The sequence below is a fragment of the Stenella coeruleoalba genome (assembly GCF_951394435.1).
Source record: "Stenella coeruleoalba genome assembly, chromosome: 13".
Taxonomy (NCBI): Eukaryota; Metazoa; Chordata; class Mammalia; order Artiodactyla; family Delphinidae; genus Stenella; species Stenella coeruleoalba.
In genome coordinates, this window is record NC_137159.1 from 8,550,281 (window position 1) to 8,566,839 (window position 16,559).

Below are 16,559 nucleotides of genomic sequence, written 5' to 3' on the forward strand. Positions count from 1 at the left end.
CAAACTGGAAAACTGATGGCGGGCAGGTTCCAGTGGAAGCAGTTCCCAGGAAGAGGGCTGACTTCCCCCTATTCCAGTTCAAGCAGAGGGATGCCAGGCCTGGCCCTCCCAGCGCTGTCACAGTATGCGACCCGCGGGCAGGCCCGGTGAGGCTCACCTGCCAGAGAGAGGCCAAGCATGTCGGCTGCCACATCGACGGTAGAAGCCCGCTGCATCGCACGGGCCCTGGTGCCATGGCGAGGGCTGTGCTCTCTTGCTGTCATGATGTCATTGGTGACGATGTGCTTCCTGATCCTGGGTCAGACCACGCCTGATTCCCCGGGAAGAGCTGTCATCAAGCCCTAGTCCCCTAAGGTGGCAGTAGTCCTAAGAAATAAAAACAAACACGTTTTTTTTTAAAAAAACAAACAACAACAAAAAACAGGGATGGTGACGAAGAGACACTGTGCTCTCATGGAGAGAGCACGTTGACCTACACGGACAAGATGCAGCAAAGCCAGGGTCCTCTGGCAGTTGGAGAGCCAGGACGGAGAGTCCGATGAGCTAGGCCCCATCTAGTCACCTCCTCTGTACTCACACACCAGCACGGTCCGTCCGTGGGATCCCGTAAAGAAATCATGTTCTCTTCAACAGAGACATGCCACATTAAATGATGGCTTAGATCTAATCATAAACTATGGCCTTTGATATTTTCTTGTTTGCTTTATTATGTTTTTCCACTGGCAAGCCTCAGAGACTCTTCACAATCATAATCAGCTCACTACCATCTCTGTTAGAAAGATAAGAGACGCAAGAAGAGGTCTGGTACCCACTGGCCAGGACAGCACAGCAGAACAGTGGAGACCAGAGGCATGTCTCCAACCTTGCTCTCTCCCTCCCAGGGGTACAGGAATTTCACGTGTGTCGGACTCAGGCTTTCTTTCCCACAAAACGCCACAATCTACGCCTCAGTGGACAGTGCTGTGCTGTGGATACGGAGGTCTCTGGGCAAAGGGCCACTGCAGGCTGAGCCACACAGATGCTCCGGCCCAGCACAGAACTCACTTTCTGCTCACAGCAAGGAGTGAGTTTCACATATTCTTCTAACCCTATATGCTACAATCCCTGCTGTCTCTGGAAGGAACCAACCTTTAGGAGTTAAGATAATTAGACTAATAACCCCTCTCAAAGGTCCCCATATATCCAGATGCCCCTGTCTTCTCAAAGTGCATCAATGCCTTTGCACCTGAAGGGCCTGTGTTCCCACTCTTGGGTTAATTCACCCAGCAACTAACTTACTGGGCATGTTCGTTCTTGGACCAGTAGAGACACGTGGCATTTCTTCATAGAAGCACATGCAAATCCATCATCTAAAAATAGAAAATTATAAACTTAACAAGCTAGTCAAACATGAAGTTCTCGAGAATGCTTATTATAATGTACTGATATATGTTATAATTTTAATGCCTAGAAATGTGGGGAAGCCAAGAGCTACTACATGTTCCTTTGAGCTTCACACCCCAATCTAACCTTTTGGCTCAAAAACAAAGGTTTTGCACAAAGCCCCGAAGGATGAGAAGCGGAAAGTGCCCATTCCTCTCCCCCGCCCTGGGGTGATCCAGGGGAAGTGGGGTCAGGCCTAAAGGGCCTGCTGGGCAGCTGGGATGTGATTCAGGGAAAGGAGGAGATAAAGAGCCCGAGGCCAGGCCTCCTGCTCAGAACTGTCAGGCCCTGGGAGAACCTGGGTGCCTCTGAGGCTCTGCTTTTTGGTGTCTAAGATGAAGGTGGTTGTACCCACCTCACGGGGCTGCAGGGGGAAGCAAATGTGCGAGAACGGGAGCGGGCTCTGCAAACGCCTCCTAGCCCCCAGCCCACCGCTGCTGCCTGGCCCCTGCGCGCCTTCCCGCGGACCCCTCCATCCAGGCTCCGACTCGGTCCAGCACTGCTGGGGGCGGTAGGGCAGACCGCAGGGCCCAGAGCGAGAGCGTCTGAAACTTCCGGAGTCCGTGGTGGAGACGGCAGGAGGATCAGTGCGCACAGCCCTCAGACAAACCCGACACCCCCTGCAGGCTGTGTTCCTCCCCTTCCCACTGGGGCACCCGGGGGCCTTGGGCACCTCAGCAGAGAGGGCAGTAGCCTGGCTGGGGAGGCCCCGAAGAAGTCACCATGGGAAAGACTCACCAGTCTGCTGACATCAAAAGGCGCACAAGTCAAAACTATGCAATAGCAGTGGAACAGACCGGGAAAGTACTTGCAGTACTAATATCTGTATTTTACAATAATGTTTACACAACTTGACAAAAAAAACAACTCACTAAAAATGCAAGTGGCAAAAGGTATGAATTCATAAAAGAGGGATACAGGTAGGAAATACTTTGGAAAAGTGACCGAACTCAATCATAATGAGGAAAGCAATGCTAAATACACCTTTCGTTACCTAAAGGAGGGTCTAAAAGAGGTTTGTTTGTTCTTCTAATGAGAATGTGCTTTGCTGGCAGAACTAGGGGAAACTCTGTAGGGCTCTCCTATACTGCTGATAACATTTTAGAGAGGTTCAAGCATTTCAGAAACCAATTTGACATTATGTATCAGAATCTGTAAACAATAACAAAATTCTGGCCAGTGGTCCAGAGATGCTAATTGTAGCACTGCTTGTCATGACAAACACTGGAACCAATCTAAATGCCCAGCTGCAGATAAGTGCATTCTGGGACATCTATAAGAAACACTACCTATGGGTGTTAAAATGACCATAATAAAGGCAACACACAGAAGAAGTCCTTCAACCTCATTAGTCATCAGGACAATGCTAATTGTAACCATGAGATACCTCTGCGTACCCACTAGAATAGCTAAAATGAAACAGACAGACAGTACCACGTGCTAGCAAAGATGTGGACAGAATAAATGGGGCCCCGATACACTGCTAGTGGAGTGTAAGATGCTGGAAAACTGGCAGTACCTACCCACACTGAACGTGACCTGGTGTGTAACTCAGAGTGCAATTGCTAACGGAAACGCACACTTAGGGTCACCAAAAAAAAAAAAAGCTGCAAAGAACATTTAAAGCTGGGAACTCCCTGGTGGAATTCCAGTGGTTAGGACTTGGTACTTTCACTGCCAGGGCCCGGGTTCAATCTCTGGCTGGGGAACTAAGATCCTGCAAGCCGCACAGTGCGACCAAATAAAAAAATAACTCTAAAAAACAAAAAAAAACCAACACTTAAAGCAGTAACATTTATAATATTCAAAAACTAGAAACAATCCAAGTGTCCATCAACAGCAGAATGGACAAAACAACACAGATGACTCTTAGGGACAATGTCAAGGGGGAAACCCAGACCCACGAGAGCACGTTCTAGGCGATTCCACCTCTGTGAGGTTCGGGCACTGGCCAAACGAGTCTGTGGTGTCAGAAGTCAGGACAGTGGTGTCTCTGAGGGGCAGGACTGACGGGGGAGGGTGGGAGGAGGCTTGCGGGCTCTGCTGGTGCTGCCTCCTGATGCGGGCGCTGCTTCCGTGAGTCGCTTCACCGTGGGGAAAGGCACTGAGCTGTATATGAAATGATCTTTATACCCAATAAAAAGGCTGGTTCCTTTAACGACTATAATAAAGACGACACAACATGAAAAAGTGTTTATGTCAGTTCTGCATCTTGTGTGTCTTTAATGAAATGTTCTACCTGTTCTCTGGTTAAAGCCGTTTAAAAAGACGGGACAGAGCCAGCAGGAGACCACACCAAGACGACGGCCACGTTTGGGGGCGTGACCACGGGGAAACGTTGTCTTTCTCAGCTTACTGCCATCCTCCCGCGTCACTGAAAGCTGCCGCCACGCCAGAGGTAGAGGTGGCACCCGGAGCATGACCTTTCCCTGCGTGTCCCCGGCATCCCCTCGCCCCTCCTGGCTGCCCTGCTCAGCTTGTTAGTGAGCTGCTGTCGCCCCCCTTCACTCGGGACAGTGGAGACATGCCACCTAACGGAGGACAACATCTGTACCCCGACATCCCGCCAGCCCAAGGGAGGCTCCGCACCCGCCTGCCCTTGCAGGGTCCCCACCAGCCCATCCCTTCCCCTGGAGACTCTGGGGACAGAAATGCTTGAAGGGGAACATCTACAGGCTAATTTTACACGTAACAGAATTCACAGATCAGAGAAGCTTTTAGTTCACGAGGACCGTAGAAGCCACCTCATGGTTATTTGGGGGCATCTAATTAGGATCTGCGATTCAAGTCATCAGGACCCAGAACACGAAGCTGACTTGCACGGCTGAACTAGACTTCCCGTTATTAGTCTCATTAATTGAAGGTAATTCGCCGAGGATTCAGATATTCCCAAGCTCCCTGGTTTTCCTCCTAGCCCCATTTGAAGGCCAGAGCTCATTAGCAAGAAAAATGACTTAAAGAGGACAGAGAGGGTGTGGGAGTTGTTGAGGAGACTGGAATTTTTTTCTTCGGGGCAGGAGAGAAGCAGTAACTCATGAAACTAACTGCCTCGGCTCCTGACTCTGTGGGAGACGTGTGACCCCTTCCATCAAATCAGCAGCAAAGCCGATGACGTCCTGCTGCCCAGTGGGGGCAGGGAGATGTGGCCGAGGGAGCATCACCAAGGCCACGGAGAGGACGCTATGACCCACACGGCTTCGTGGGGTTCCTGAGGGTCACCAATGACTGTCGGAAGCTTCCAGAGGAACCGGTCTCGGGAAGGCCTGCCCTCCTCCTCCACAGAACAAGGTGTCTCAGGCCTGACAGGGGTCTGGAGGCCCTTCTGGCTCAGTAACCTCTGCTGAGCAGGAGTTGAGGGGGGAGGCCAGCTCCACTGGTATCTGTCAGAACACTGGGGTCTTCTCAAAATCATCTTAAAAAGGAGTTGCATGGATGAGCATGGAAATCCAGGCAGGGTGACTTCCTCAAGGTCAAGTGGAGGTAAAGGATGAGCTACTGGCATCAACCCAAAGCCAGAAGCCCCCGTACCACTGGCTCTCTCCCTGCCATCCCAGCCCTCCCCACCCTACCGCTGTCACTGCTGTGGGCAGCAAACGGGCCAAGGGCAACCCTTCCCAGTGCTCTTCTCTCCAAGAGGGAAGGTCAGACGAAAGCTGAGTCAGAGCAGCCCTTGAGGAGGCGGCTACTTCACGAGTCAGAAAGAGGAAGCGCTTTCTCTCAAAGCCCCCAATCCAGGACGGCCACGGCCACTGATGGATGAGGTGTCACACTGATCACTGGCACCGAAAATCACTGTAATAACCCGAGAGAGACAGCTGCCCCTTCCTGCAGGAAGCCTCCCCTCCAGCCAACAGCCCTTCTGCAATGGAGCAGGACCCGGTGGGGCCCTGCTGGGTACAAGTCCTTTCCGTGTCCCCTGTTTCTTGTTTGTAGGAAATGGGCTTCATTCAGCCTCCTTGACCTTCCCGGAGCTCCAAAGGGCAGATTCAAACAGCTGCTCATCAGGGAAGGGAGGGACTAGAGACAAGGGAGAAGCAGTCAGGACACAACAGTGCAGCCTTGGGGCAGGGTCCTGGTTCCCCCTCAAGGTATATATATAACAAAATATCTCTGAGTTCTTCTGCAGGAACTAAGACCCCACCCAGGTGGAGGATGGTAACTTCTGGCTGAGCACCAGATTCCTGGAGCACTGCCCTGTCACCTCACCACCAGCCAATCAGAAGAAAGTCTGCACAAGGTGGAAGATAAAGAAGACTCTGAGCCCCTCCCCAAATGATTCTTCTTTAAAAACTTTCATGGTCGAGCAGAATCGCTGGAGTTGGTTTCTGGACACAAGTCCCCCATCTCCCCAGGTTAGCAGCCTCCTGAACAAAGCAGCCCTTCCGTTCCTGCCAGCACTTGGCTCTCGAGTACTGGCTTACGGACATCATGCAGCCAAACCAGAGTTTGCTAACCTTTCCTCACAGAGGCTTGCTAACCCACCAGGCGGTCTGCACCTCAGGACGATGCACTTCCTGTGTGGCAGCAGGAGAGCCAGCCAGCACCTGTGTCTTGACCTAAAGTCCTTGCTTTACCCTCCTGGGCGCCTAGCTCAAGCCTAAACACAGATGAGGGGACGAACAAGCACCTCCCGAGTAACAAACCATCAAGGTCCATGGCAGACCACACCTGCCACCAGGCTCACTGACGGACTGGTCCCTCCAGCGGCGTGCGACCACTGCAGAAGGATGTACAACCGCTTAGATGCGGACAGTGACGTGGTCATGGGATCCCCTCTTCCCTGGACTCCCTGCTATGTGCAGGGGCCTGCTGGGCAATTCCAAGGCCCCAGGGTAAGGTGGGGTCACTCAGTGGAAGGAAACTAGGTCCCCAGACGGTGGGGCGGGCAGAGTCCCCACCCCACCACTTCCCCACACACGACCTATGTTGAGCTTAACCTGACTAAGAAATAAACCTGTGCTGTGGGAGACTGGGGGGTAGGTGGTTGTTATAGCAGCTAATGTGAGTTACTTTGACTAAAGTCTGGTGCTTTCCAGGCACTCAATAAATGGTTACGATGAAAATAAAAATTACAGGGGCTTCCCTGGTGGTGCAGTGGTTAAGAATCTGCCTGCGAGTGCAGGGAACACGGGTTTGAGCCCTGGTCCAGGAAGATCTCACATGCCGCGGAGCAACTAAGCCCGTGCGCCACTACTACAGAGCCTGCGCTCTAGAGCCCGCAAACTACAACTACTAAGTCCGCAGGCCACAACTACTAAAGCCTGTGCCTAGAGCCGATGCTCCACAACAAGAGAAGCCACCGCAATGAGAAGCCCACGCACCACAACGAAGAGTGGCTCCCGTTCTCTGCAACTAGAGAAAGCCCACACGCAGCAACAAAGACCCAACACAGACAGAAATAAATAAATAAATAAATATTTAAAAAATAAATAAATAAAATAAAAATTACAACCACAAGTTAAAACTTACTGCACAAAGGGAAAAACAAAAAATAACATACAAGGGAACTCCCATAAGGTTAACAGCTGATTTCTCAGCAGAAACTCTACAAGCCAGAAGGGAGTGGCATGATGTAAAGTGATGAAAGGGAAGAACGTACAACCAGCATTATTCTAACCAGCAAGGATATAATTCAGATTCAATGGAGAAATCAAAAGCTTTATAGACAAGCAAAAGCTAGGAGAATTCAGCACCACCAAACCAGCTCTACAACAAATGCTAAAGGAACTTCTCTAAGTGGGAAACACAAGAGAAGAAAAGGACCTACAAAAACAAACCCAAAACAATTAAGAAAAATGATCATAGGAACATACATATTGATAATTACCTCTATACCAATAAAATGGACAATTCATTCACAAACGTGAATGGATTAAATGCTCCAACTAAAAGACACAGGCTTGCTGAATGGATACAAAAACAAGACCCATATATATGCTGTCAACAAGAGACCCACTTCAGACCTAGGGACACATACAGACTGAAACCGAGGGGATGGAAAAAGATATTCCACGCAAATGGAAATCAAAAGAAAGCTGGAGTAGCTATACTCATATCAGATAAGATAGACTTTAAAATAAAGAATGTTACAAGAGACAAGGAAGGACACTACATAATGATCAAGGGATCAATCCAAGAAGAAGAAATAACAATTATAAATATATATACACCCAACATAGGAGCACCTCAATACATAAGGCAACTGCTAACAGCTATAAAAGAGGAAATCGACAGTAACACAATAATAGTGGGGGACTTTATAACACCTCACTTACACCAATGGACAGATCATCCAAAATGAAAATAAATAAGTAAACAGAAGCTTTAAATGACACAACAGACCAGATAGATTTGATATTTATAGGACATTCCATCCAAAAACAGCAGATTACACTTTCCTCTCAAGTGCACACGGAACATTCTCCAGGATAGATCACATCTTGGGTCACAAATCAAGCCTCAATATATTTAAGAAAATTGAAATCATATCAAGCATCTTTTCTGACCACAATGTTATGAGATTAGAAATGAATTACAGGGAAAAAAACATAAAAAAACACAAACACATGGAGGCTAAACAATACATTACTAAACAACCAAGAGATCACTAAAGAAATCAAAGAGGAAATAAAAAAATACCTAGAGACAAATGACAATGAAAACACAATGATCCAAAACTTATGGGATGCAGCAAAAGCAGTTCTAAGAGGGAAGTTTATAGCTATACAAGCCTACCTCAAGAGACAAGAAAAATCTCAAGTAAACAATCTAACTTTATACCTAAAGGAACTAGAGGAAGAAGAACAAACAAAACCCAAAGTTAGCAGAAGGAAAGAAATCATAAAGATCAGAGCAGAAATAAATGAAATAGAAACAAAGAAAACAATAGCAAAGATCAATAAAACTAAAACCTGGTTCTTTGAGAAGATAAACAAAATTGATAAACCATTAGCCAGACTCATCAAGAAAAAGAGGGAGAGGACTCAAATCAACAAAATTAGAAATGAAAAAGGAGAAATTACAACAGACACCACAGAAATACAAAGCATCCTAAGAGACTACTACAAGCAACTCTATGCCAATAAAATGGACAACCTGGAAGAAATGGACAAATTCTTAGAAAGGTATAACCTTCCCAGACTGAACCAGGAAGAAACAGAAAATATGAACAGACCAATCGCAAGTAATGAAATTGAAACTGCAATTAAAAATCTTCCAACAAACAAAAGTCCAGGACCAGATGGCTTCACAGGTGAATTCTATCAAACATTTAGAGAAGAGCTAACACCCATTCTTCTCAAACTCTTCCAAAAAATTGCAGAGGAAGGAACACTCCCAAACTCATTCTATGAGGCCACCATCACCCTGATACCCAAACCAGACAAAGATACTACAAAAAAAGAAAATTACAGACCAATATCACTGATGAATATAGATGCAAAAATCCTCAACAAAATACTACCAAACAGAATAAACAACACATTAAAAGGATCATACACTATGATCAAGTGGGATTTACCCCAGGGATGCAAGAATTCTTCAATATACGCAAATCAATCAATGTGATACACCATATTAACAAATTAAAGAATAAAAACCATATGATCATCTCAATAGATGCAGAAAAAGCTTTCAACAAAATTTAACACCATTTATGATAAAAAACTATCCAGAAAGTGGGCATAGAGGGAACCTATCTCAACATAATAAAGGCCATATATGACAAACCCACAGGAAACACCATTCTCAATGGTGAAAAACTGAAAGCATTTCCTCTAAGATCAGGAATGAGACAAGGATGTCCACTCTTACCACTATTATTCAACACAGTTTTGGAAGTCCTAGCCATGGCAATCAGAGAAGAGAAAGAAATAAAAGGAATACAAATTGGAAAAGAAGAAGTAAAACTGTCACTGTTTGCAGATGACATGATACTATACATAGATTATCCTAAAGATGCCACCAGAAAACTACTAGAGCTAATCAATGAATTTGGTAAAGTTGCAGGATACATAATGAATGCACAGAAATCTCTTGCATTCCTATACAGTAATGATGAAAAATATGAAAGATAAGGGAGCACTCCCATTTACCACTGCAACAAAAAGAATAAATACCTAGGAATAAACCTACCTAGGGAGACAAAAGACCTGTATGCAGAAAACTATAAGACACCGATGAAAGAAATTAAACATGATACCAACAGATGGAGAGATATACCATGTTCTTGGACTGGAAGAATCAATATTGTGAAAATGACTATACTACGCAAAGCAATCTACAGATTCAATGCAATCCCTATCAAATTACCAATGGCATTTTTTACAGAACTAGAACAAAAAATCTTAAAATGTGTATGGAGACACAAAAGACCCCGAATAGCCAAAGCAGTCTTGAGGGAAAAAACCGGAGCTGGAGGAATCAGACTCCCTGACTTCAGACTATACTACAAAGCTACAGTAATCAAGACAATATGGTACTGGCACAAAAACAGAAACATAGATCAATAGAACAAGATAGAAAGCCCAGAGATAAACCCACAAACCTATGGTCAACTAATCTATGATAAAGGAGGCAAAGATATGCAGTGGAGAAAAGACAGTCTCTTCAATAAGTGGTGCTGGGAAAACTGGACAGTTACATGTAAAAGAATGAAATTAGAACACTCCCTAACACCATACACAAAAATTAACTCAAAATGGATTAAAGACCTAAATGTAAGACCGGACACTGTCAAACTCTTAGAAGAAAACATAGGAAGAACACTCTTTGACATAAATCACAGCAAGGTCTTTTTTGATCCACCTCCTAGAGTAATGGAAATAAAACAAAAATAAACAAATGGAACCTAATGAAACTTCAAAGCTTTTGCACAGCAAAGGAAACCATAAACAAGACCAAAAGACAACCCTCAGAATGGGAGAAAATATTTGCAAATGAATCAACAGACAAAGGATTAATCTCCAAAATATATAAACAGCTCATGCAGCTCAATATTAAAGAAACAAACAACCCAATCCAAGAAGACCTAAATAGACATTTCTCCAAAGAAGACATACAGATGGCCAAGAAGCATATGAAAAGCTGCTCAACATCACTAATTATTAGAGAAATGCAAATCAAAACTACAATGAGGTATCACCTCACACCAGTTAGAATGGGCATCATCAGAAAATCTACAAACAATAAATGCTGGAGAGGGTGTGGAGAAAAGGGAACCCTCTTGCACTGTTGGTGGGAATGTAAATTGATACAGCCACTATGGAGAACAGTATGGAGGTTCCTTAAAAAACTAAAAATAGGGCTTCCCTGGTGGCGCAGTGGTTGAGAGTCCACCTGCTGATGCAGGGGACACGGGTTCGTGCCCTGGTCCGGGAAGATCACACGTGCTGCGGAGCGGCTGGGCCCGTGAGCCATGGCCGCTGAGCCTGTGCGTCCGGAGCCTGCATGTCCGGAGCCTGTGCTCCACAACAGGAGAGGCCACAACAGTGAGAGGCCCGCATACCGCAAAAAAACAAAAACAAACAAAAAACTAAAAATAGAATTACCATATGACCCAGCAATCCCACTACTGGGCATATACCCAGAGAAAACCATAATTCAAAAAGACACATGCACCCCAATGTTCACTGCAGCACTATTTACAATAGCCAGGTCATGGAAGCAACCTAAATGCCCATCGACAGACGAATGGATAAAGAAGTTGTGGTACATATACACAATGGAATATTACGCAGCCATAAAAAGGAATGAAACTGAGTCATTTGTTGAGACGTGGATGGACCTAGAGACTGTCATACAGAGTGAAGTAAGTCAGAAAGAGTAAAACAAATATCGTATATTAATGCATGTATGCGGAACCTAGAAAAATGGTACAGATGAACTGGTTTGCAGGGCAGAAATTGAGACAGAGATGTAGAGAACAGACGTATGGACACCAAAGGGGGAAAACTGTGGTGGGGTGGGGATGGTGGTGTGCTGAATTGGGTGATTGGGATTGACATGTATACACTGATGTGTATAAAACTGATGACTAATAAGAACCTGCAGTATAAAAAAATAAAAATACAACTAATACTGAACTTTCTTTAGGTTATTTGTATGGAAATATGTTAATATAAATGTTTCAGACATTACATGAAATTTCTAAAAATTTTATATGTTCTGGTATAATGTTATAAGTCATAATTCTAGTTATTACTTTAAAATGTATATCTCAGAAATAACTAAATTTCCTTGTCAATTACATTATTATGAACTTTCATCAAATCTTTAACCATGGTCATTTTTAAGTCTTTTGTCACTTACAGACAATTCTGGGTGTACTCTGATGCTTTTGCAGAAATGTTCCTATAAAAGGGTTTCATCTTCAAGGAATTCATGGAAAAGACTGACAAGTACAGGTTTCTGGTAACTGACTATACTGCTGAACTGGATGAATAAGCATTTTCAGAACTCTAATGGAAAACTGATGAATTCATAAAAGTGCTAACAAAAGATCAAGATGAAAAAAATTAATTACATGGGACTGAGTGAACTGATGAGAATGATTATAATTTTTGTGACTTTCTGTTTGAATTAAATAAAAACAAAAAAACAATCCACAAGGACTCAGAGGCAAAAAATATACAAATCAATTTTCACTGCAAAGTAAAGGAGCTGTTACAGTGGAGGATTACTGGGCTGAATGTCAATATTATGACGTAGTGTGAGTGTGTTTTGTGTTTGGTAATTGCAATCATTGTTGCTTTTGTTGTGGTCATCCATGTACAATGCTTGGTGTTAGTTTATTTATCTCTTGTAAAAATAAAATACAGTGTGTGTGTGTGGAAAGAGAAAAAAATGGGCAAAGGATCTGAAGAGACATTTTTCCGAAGAAGATATACAAATGGCTAATAAACGATGCTCAGTGGAGACTTCCCTGGTGGTGCAGTGGTTAAGAATCCACCTGCCAATGCAGGGGACATGGGTTCAAGCCCTGGTCCAGGAAGATCCCACATGCCGCAAAGCAGCTAAGTCCATGTGCCACAACTACTGAGCCCGCGCGCCTAGAGCCCATGCTCCGCAACAAGAGAGACCACCGCAATGAAAGGCCTGCACAATGCAACGAAGAGTAGCTCCTGATTGCCGCAACTAGAGAAAGCCCTCGCATAGCAAGGAAGACCCAATGCATCCAAAAATAAAAATTAATTAATTAAAAGAAAAAAGATGCTCAATGTCATTAGTCATCAGGGAAATGTAGATCAAAACCATGATGAGATACTACTTTGCACATTCCAAGATGGCTATGATAAAAAAAAAAAAGACAGATGATAACAAGTGTTGGGGAGGATACAGAGAAATTAGAACCTTCATCTATTGCTCATGGGACTGTAAAGTGGTGCAGTCACTTTGGAAAAGTCTAGCAGTTGCTCAAAAGGTTAAACATAGAGTTACCATATGACCCAGCAATTCCCCTTGTAAGATTTTAAATACCATAGAAGAAATCATAAAGGAAAAGAGTGAATAATAAAAAAAGAAGAAGAAAAAAAAAAAACTTACTGCACAATGCTTGGGAAAGAATGATGTTTTGTGCTCTGGTTGAGGTAGCCCAGTTCATGAGAAAAACACCCACATGTGGCAGGAAGAGTTCCAGAAAATGAGAGGAGCACAGAGAAGTAAAAAATCCACTTTAGCAGGTAGTCAACCAGACAAATCTGTCATTCCCCCTCTAACTCCAGGTCAGGCTCAGGACCCCCTGATTTCTCTCCTGCCCCTCTCCCACCCCGATATCCCCTGGCGAGGCCTGGGCCTCAACACTCCAAACAGACCCTAAGGTGGAGGCTGGCCTTAATATTAGTTGAGAAAGCAAGTTCTTTGAGGTGGCCTCAGAGCTGTTAATCCAACCAAGAGAGAAAAAGGGACCCACCACCGCCACCAAAATCAACCTCTGGTCCCAGGGGTTCCCTGGAGTCCACTGGGAATTGAGGCCACCCAGGGCTCCCTGGTCTACTCCCAAGAGGAAACTTGATACGCTGGGGACTTCAGGGCCACCAATTCCTTAAAGCCCAGCAAATAAGAGAATGACAACAGCGTGGGTGCAAACTCCATGGCGTGGGTACAAACCTGGGGGCGGGCACACAGTGGCTGGGGGGCAGCTGCCAATCACATAAATGGAATGGGCAGAGTCATGGCAGCTGGGGGAAGAGGGATGGGCAAGGCCAACACAGAGAAACAGGAGCGGTGTCTCTGCAACGGCCAAGGGCAAGGGTGAGCAGCAAACTGGAGGCTGCACTCCAGGGAGAAGGCAGTGCTGGCCAGAGGGCAGGCTCAGAGCGCCCAGTGTCAAACAGCTCCCGGGCATCTGCCCAGGTCAGCCACCAGCAAAGGAGGAGCCGGCATACGGGCAAGGACCAGGAAGGCCCCGATTGCGAATGTTCCAGAGCAACAGCCAATGGCAGCAGAAAATGCCTCTGGCTTATATTTGGAACGGATGAATGTGTGCTTCTCTGGGAAGACTCAGAAATGTAAGTGCTGTCAATCAAGTTCTGATGCAAGGCAAGTGACGGGAGGGCTGTGGTCAGAGAAGCCTGCTGCCGGGGTGGGGGGAACCACACCTTCCCTGAAGCAGAAATCACGAGCAGGCTGCCGAGGAGGCTTACAGAAGACACGTTACACTACGGAAACCTCCACCACCTGATGCAAAGCCCAGACCGGCCGTGGGGTGGGGAGGAACCACCAAAAGCAGAGCACAGGGTGGGTTCCAGGAGGCGGGGCAGGAGGCGGAGCCCTGGGGGTCAGGGCTCCTTTATTCTAATTTGCTCACCTTGGGGACTTCCCTGCCCACTGGATGCTCCACCCCACCCCCACCCCCCACCCCCCACCCCCGTGCCTCTCCCCAGCCTAAAATGCATAAGAGGGGAAGCTGGGACGAAGTGAGAGAGTGGCATGGACATACATACACCACCAAACGTAAAATAGGTAGCTAGTGGGAAGCAGCCGCATAGCACAGGGAGATCAGCTCGGTGCTTTGTGACCACCTAGAGGGGTGGGAGGGAGACGCAAGAGGGAGGGGATATGGGGATATATGTATACGTATAGCTGATTCACTTTGTTATACAGCAGAAACTAACACACCATTGTAAAGCAATTATACTCCAATAAAGATGTTAAAAAAATGCGTAAGAATAGTGGAAGCAAGCAGGGCTTCCTTTTTTTCTGTTTGAAAAAGCCAACTGCCTAGGAAAGATCTTAATTTTGTAAACAAAGTCAAATATGACTCATCCCCACAAAAAGCCAGGAATGCTGGCTGTGGCAAAGGCTCAGGTATTAACTGGGCGGGAAAGGCCAGAGGCCCCGGGAACAGAGACCAGGGCGGAGGGCACCTGGGAGGGCTCTGAGGGGGCACACAGGCAGGCCTTGGGCTTGGCCCCCGGCCCAGGCTCTGGCCCCCGCCCCATTCTCTGCCACGGTGAGGGCGGGTTCTGGGCACCCCTATCGTGGCCAAAAAACCATACTTGACACACAGGACCTTGTGCTGCAGGTTAGAGTCCGAATCAGGTGAGCTTAAACAGAGAAGCCCGTCTTCATAAAGGTTCTGAGCCGACTTACAAAAGCTGGGCAGGAAAATGGCTGAGCTGGCTTGTGCGCCCCCCCCACCCGTGTCTCCCACCAGGCCCCAGACACTCTGGTCCACAGTGCTCTCGACACCTGCCCTTCTGGGACCTGGATGCTTGGGTCAACCGGCAGAGGCCCAGAGCTGGTCCGTGAGTCCAAGCACCTGCTCAGTTAATGTCACCTCAGACCCCTCCTCCTGCACGAGTGACAGAGCTACTGAGCTTCTCCCAGCCTCAGTTTCACAATCTGTAAAAGAGGAATAACAGCACGACCACCAGGGGATGCCCTGAGGAGCAAGCACGTACACAGAGAAACACATGACAGCCCACACAGGGCCTGCCACCAAAGGCCTCCGTGTGACACGCTGAGTTTCCCTCCTGGGCTTTCCTAACCTCCCACGTGTTGGGTCCACACTACATTCTTCCTGGAGCATCTGCGAGCCGGGAAGGCCTTCATTCCAGCTCAGCCTCTTCCCATGGACAACTCCGCAGCCTCCCTGGGTTCTCCAACCGCAGCTCTTCCCCCAGGTCCACGTGCTTCAGTTTATAGTCAGCACATTTTCTAATAACGTCCCTAAAATTTGGGCTTACAGGCTGCTGCTGGGAAGGAATGTGTGAACGGAGGGCCCTTCCCGGAGGCGGTGGGGCTTGGTGAGGGAGCCCGGGCACTGGTGTCAGCCACTATGAGCCATGTCACCTCCACAGGGCGCCTTCCCTGTGCTGAGGTTTCCTCGCCTGTAAGACGAGGACACGACGGCTGGTGGGAGGAATCCACGGTGCCCCAGTCAGAGGGGAGTGTGGAAGGAGGCCCTGCCCCCACCCCTAGGGCTGTGCCTCGGGCTGGACATCCTTGGGATTCTGTTCTCCAGAGGGTGGCCCCAGGCCCCCCTGTACTGGAGAAAGCCTGTGGGGAGGCCACTTCCTCCTTCCCCTTGGACCCAGCTCTCTCCCACTTCCTGCTCTAGCCCCTGTGCAGGGAGGGCCTCGGGCCTGGGCTGGGCCTCCAAGAACGAGGCCTAACATGTGAGCGAGCTGCAGAACATCATTTCAGTGTTGCTGGTACTTAACCGCCGGAAAATGATGTGTCTTAGAAAGGCAAGCACAGGATAGTAAGAAATGTGCTGCAGTTGCTGTACAGTCTCACCTGCAGACACAGGCCGACCCAGGGCTGCACTGGGCCTGCGCTCGGCAGGGGACAATCAATCTGTCACCTCCTGCGTCCTCCCATTCCCCCAAGTCCCGCTCCCTGACAGTGACACTGAACAGGTAGCGTGGCAATGAGTTCACCCGATTTAATTAACTAACCTGCCTCATTAGTTTAATGAATTTAGTGCCTTAACCCAGATTCAGTGCACATCTCTGGACTCCAGTGGGAAGAGTCAGGCACTGGGTGGGCCGTGGATATTCCTCTAAAGCAGGGGTCCCCCACCCCCCAACCCGTACTGGTCCGCAGCCTGTTAGGAGCCGGACTCACAGCAGGAGGTGAGCGGCGGGCGGGCGCCAAGCTTCATCGGCCGCTCCCCATTGCCCACGTCACCCTCC

The 16,559-nt window shown here is 47.3% G+C and overlaps 1 protein-coding gene across 5 annotated transcripts in view; it reads right to left on the reverse strand.

The window, feature by feature from the left end:
* The window catches only part of INPP4A (inositol polyphosphate-4-phosphatase type I A), a 148,636-nt gene that overhangs the window by 72,277 nt on the left and 59,800 nt on the right, over positions 1-16,559 (reverse strand). For all 5 annotated transcript variants that reach the window (XR_013830997.1, XR_013830998.1, XR_013830999.1 and 2 more), the window contains exons 2-3: positions 1,279-1,349; positions 158-366 (exon numbers count right to left, since the gene is read on the reverse strand). Coding sequence is in view for 2 of the 5 variants with exons in the window: in XM_079940581.1 (XP_079796707.1) it covers positions 158-263 (106 nt within the window). In the remaining 3 variants the exon portion in view is untranslated. The remainder of the gene's footprint in view (positions 1-157; positions 367-1,278; positions 1,350-16,559) is intronic.